Here is a 2912-nt window from a genome sequence, read left to right as displayed (position 1 = left end):
CCCCCAACCTTTATTTAATCGCCAGTAACAAAACCAGACATCTGGACCTGGGTCCCATTGTATAACAAGACTGGGTGGGAACCATGGCACCCCCTTGATTCCTATGAGCTAATTTTTATAGTACTAGTGCATTTTGGCTTGGCAGGGGACCCTTCTGACCAGAGTCAGTGGCTGATGGTGCAGAAAAGGCCCTACAGGAGGATGGCTGTCTCCATGAGTAGGGGCCAAATCCATCCCCAGCTCCAGTCACGCTGTGGCACCTCGTAAAGTCTCCAGCAGTGGGAGAGGGGAGAGATGGACACACCCTACAAACCAGCCTGGGAAGCCATCTGTGCATGTTAATTTGTTTTTTTCTCCTCCCCATACTTTTGCCATAGCAGGAGTCCAGGTGACCGATGCACGACACTGTGCTTTAGACAGGCTGCAAAGGGCAGTGCTTGAGTCTTAAGTCCAATCTTAAAAAAAAAAAAAGGAAATAATAATAAAAAAAAAAGACCTTGTTTTGGTTACTTTCTGTTTTCCTATACACCGCCAGGTACGAGGGGCTGGGCCAGGCAGCACAGTGCGATCACTACATCCAGGATCACGGCCTGAACGTGGGCTGCACGCTGCGAAACCTGAGCCAGGCAGAATACCAGGATCTCAACGTTTGTGTCAATGGCTCAGCAGCAGCCACCCTGCTACGGCCTCTGTACACCACCCTTCGCCTTCACAACCTGGGTAAGGAAAGCAGCAGGGCTCTGCAGGACCCACATGGCCACCACTCACCCGAGGCTCACATCTTGCATGAGGGGGCTCAAACAGATTTAGACAGGTGGTTGTAATGTGTCTGGGTGGATTTGCCCGCAGAGAAGGGGCTGTGGCACGTGCCACGCAGGGCTTCGGTTTCCAGGAGTGTTTGCAGGTGAGCAACACCACTCAGCACACACCCTGGAGGGTCAGAGGGTCCTTTCAAGTGCTGGACAACTGGGGACATAACTGGCCTGCTGGGCAGATGGCAGAGCAGCTATGGGGGTTTTCAGCTCTAGCAGCACTGCCAAAGAAATACCTTTGTTTAATCCTGATGGAATTGAAACCACTGCTCTGCTCCTTTGCAAGAACAGGAGAGCTCTTTAGGTGTTGCTGTTCAAACCAAGCTAAGGACTGGGAAGAACTGAGTGCAAGGTGTGATGGGGTCTGTCAGAGCAAAGGTGGATCTCAAACCCACAGGCAGCAGGGAAAGGAAGCAAAGCACAGCATGATGTGCAAGCATTACATGTACTTGGTGCTTGTTATGGGCTGATGCAATCACCCACATGCCAGAGAGATAAAGAGCTAGTCCTCCAGCTAAGCCATGGGCTAAGGAACAGGCTTTCTGAAATCAATTAGTCCTGCCATGTGCTTCATGCGTGGCTTTGGGCATCTGACATAAACCAGTCTTCCCTGGGATTCAGAGAGTGTCAGGCTGACACTGCTGTGGTGTCTCACTGCAGGGGCCAAGGCCAAGGGAGGGCTGGCTGGCTGCAGCGTGAGGGGGACGTGCCAAGCACAGTCCTCACACCCCAGTGTTTCCAAACCCCTGCGCTGCAGCCCAGAGCAAGGACCCCGTCCAGCCTGTGTGCCAGTTTAAAATAAATAACACAGCCTCCAGCCTCTGTGACATCCTGCTCCTCCAGCATCGTGGCTGAGAGCAAAGGCAGCTCAGAAATCCCATCGGCGTGGAAAAGGGATGGAGGCTGGCGGTGATTAACTGAAGCCTTTCCGCCGGGAGCTGTCTGAGTATACCACCTCTTGACATTCTCTCTCTTTTCATCCCCTTCCAGCAAAGCCCTCCCCACCAAGGCAGCTGGTGGTGTCCCTGTCTGCGGCCGAGGAGCTCCACGTGGCGTGGAGGCCGCCGGGCGGCCAAACCCCGCCACAGTGCCTGGAGTACGAGGTCGAGGTGGCAGAAGATCTGGGGGAGGCCAAGGCTGCCTGGGTGGTAGGGACAACACACAGTGGTGCCACGGGGAGGGGCAGGGGTGGGGGAGCCCTGCTGATGGACAGCACGGACCGTGAGGAGGTGCCGGCTGGAACGCCCCGACCGGCTGCTCCGCTGCACATGTTCCCACTTAACCCCCCCTGACCTCCAGCTGCAGCGTTTGCTTGAGTGGCAAGAGATCCCAGCAGGAGTCTCCCAGGGAGCACTTCCTCAGATCTCCTTGCCTGTTACCTCAGAAAGCTGTCATCAAGGAAATTTAAAGGCTGTTGCGGTTTGTTCCCCTGAATGTCATGGCACAGCTTGGTCCAATAAAACTGTAAATTTTAATCTCTCAGAAGAGTCGACCTGGGACAGAACGTCTCTTTTATGCGTGGCGGGTTTTTTTTGTGCGTTATCCAGGTGCAGTCTGGACAGCAAAAATGAAAAGGGCTAATTAATCATAGGGGACAACTGAGGGACATTTTTTCTTTAATTGCCAAATTCTACATATGAGTTTTCTTGGGTAATTAAGAGAAAGATTCCCTAAATTAACAGGCATGAATGGCAACATATATGATGGCATCCCCAGGAAGAGTTTTCAACAGATTTATCTTCATTATCATCTTATTGGCATCAGCTGGTCCAAAACCATTATGAAATCATTTAAAACTGCCAAAACATAATCCAAGGATTTGCAGAGCCTGGACAGTATGTTCAGGAACATCAAGTCATGGCAGAGAGCTACTGGTGGCGGCACGTAATTCCTTGACATTTGTTCTCTGTGCTTTGTTTCTCAGCCTGTGCTGACCCAAATGGAGACTGCTTGCACAATTCCCCGAGCAAATCAAAGCCACATTTCCTGTGTTCGTGTCAGGGGCAGAACAAACATTTTTTGTGCTGACCAGGGCTTTTGGAGCGAATGGACCCAGGAGTGTTTCTCTGGTATGGAACCCAAAGTAAAGTGTTTCCTTTG

General features: G+C 51.9%; 1 protein-coding gene across 1 annotated transcript in view; it reads left to right on the top strand.

Annotated features, from left to right (window-relative positions):
• The window catches only part of IL13RA2 (interleukin 13 receptor subunit alpha 2), an 18998-nt gene that overhangs the window by 13474 nt on the left and 2612 nt on the right, over positions 1 to 2912 (top strand). Inside the window, 3 exon segments of the mRNA XM_027902636.1 lie at positions 536 to 720; positions 1803 to 1960; positions 2737 to 2881. Of these exon segments, the coding sequence (XP_027758437.1) occupies positions 536 to 720; positions 1803 to 1960; positions 2737 to 2881 (488 nt within the window).

This window comes from Empidonax traillii, unplaced genomic scaffold (genome assembly GCF_003031625.1).
Source record: "Empidonax traillii isolate 1590-97213 ecotype Southwest subspecies unplaced genomic scaffold, ASM303162v1 scaffold898:size721216, whole genome shotgun sequence".
NCBI classification, from domain to species: Eukaryota; Metazoa; Chordata; class Aves; order Passeriformes; family Tyrannidae; genus Empidonax; species Empidonax traillii.
Note: the sequence above shows the minus strand (reverse complement) of the source record. Positions and strands in the feature narration are given on the sequence as shown.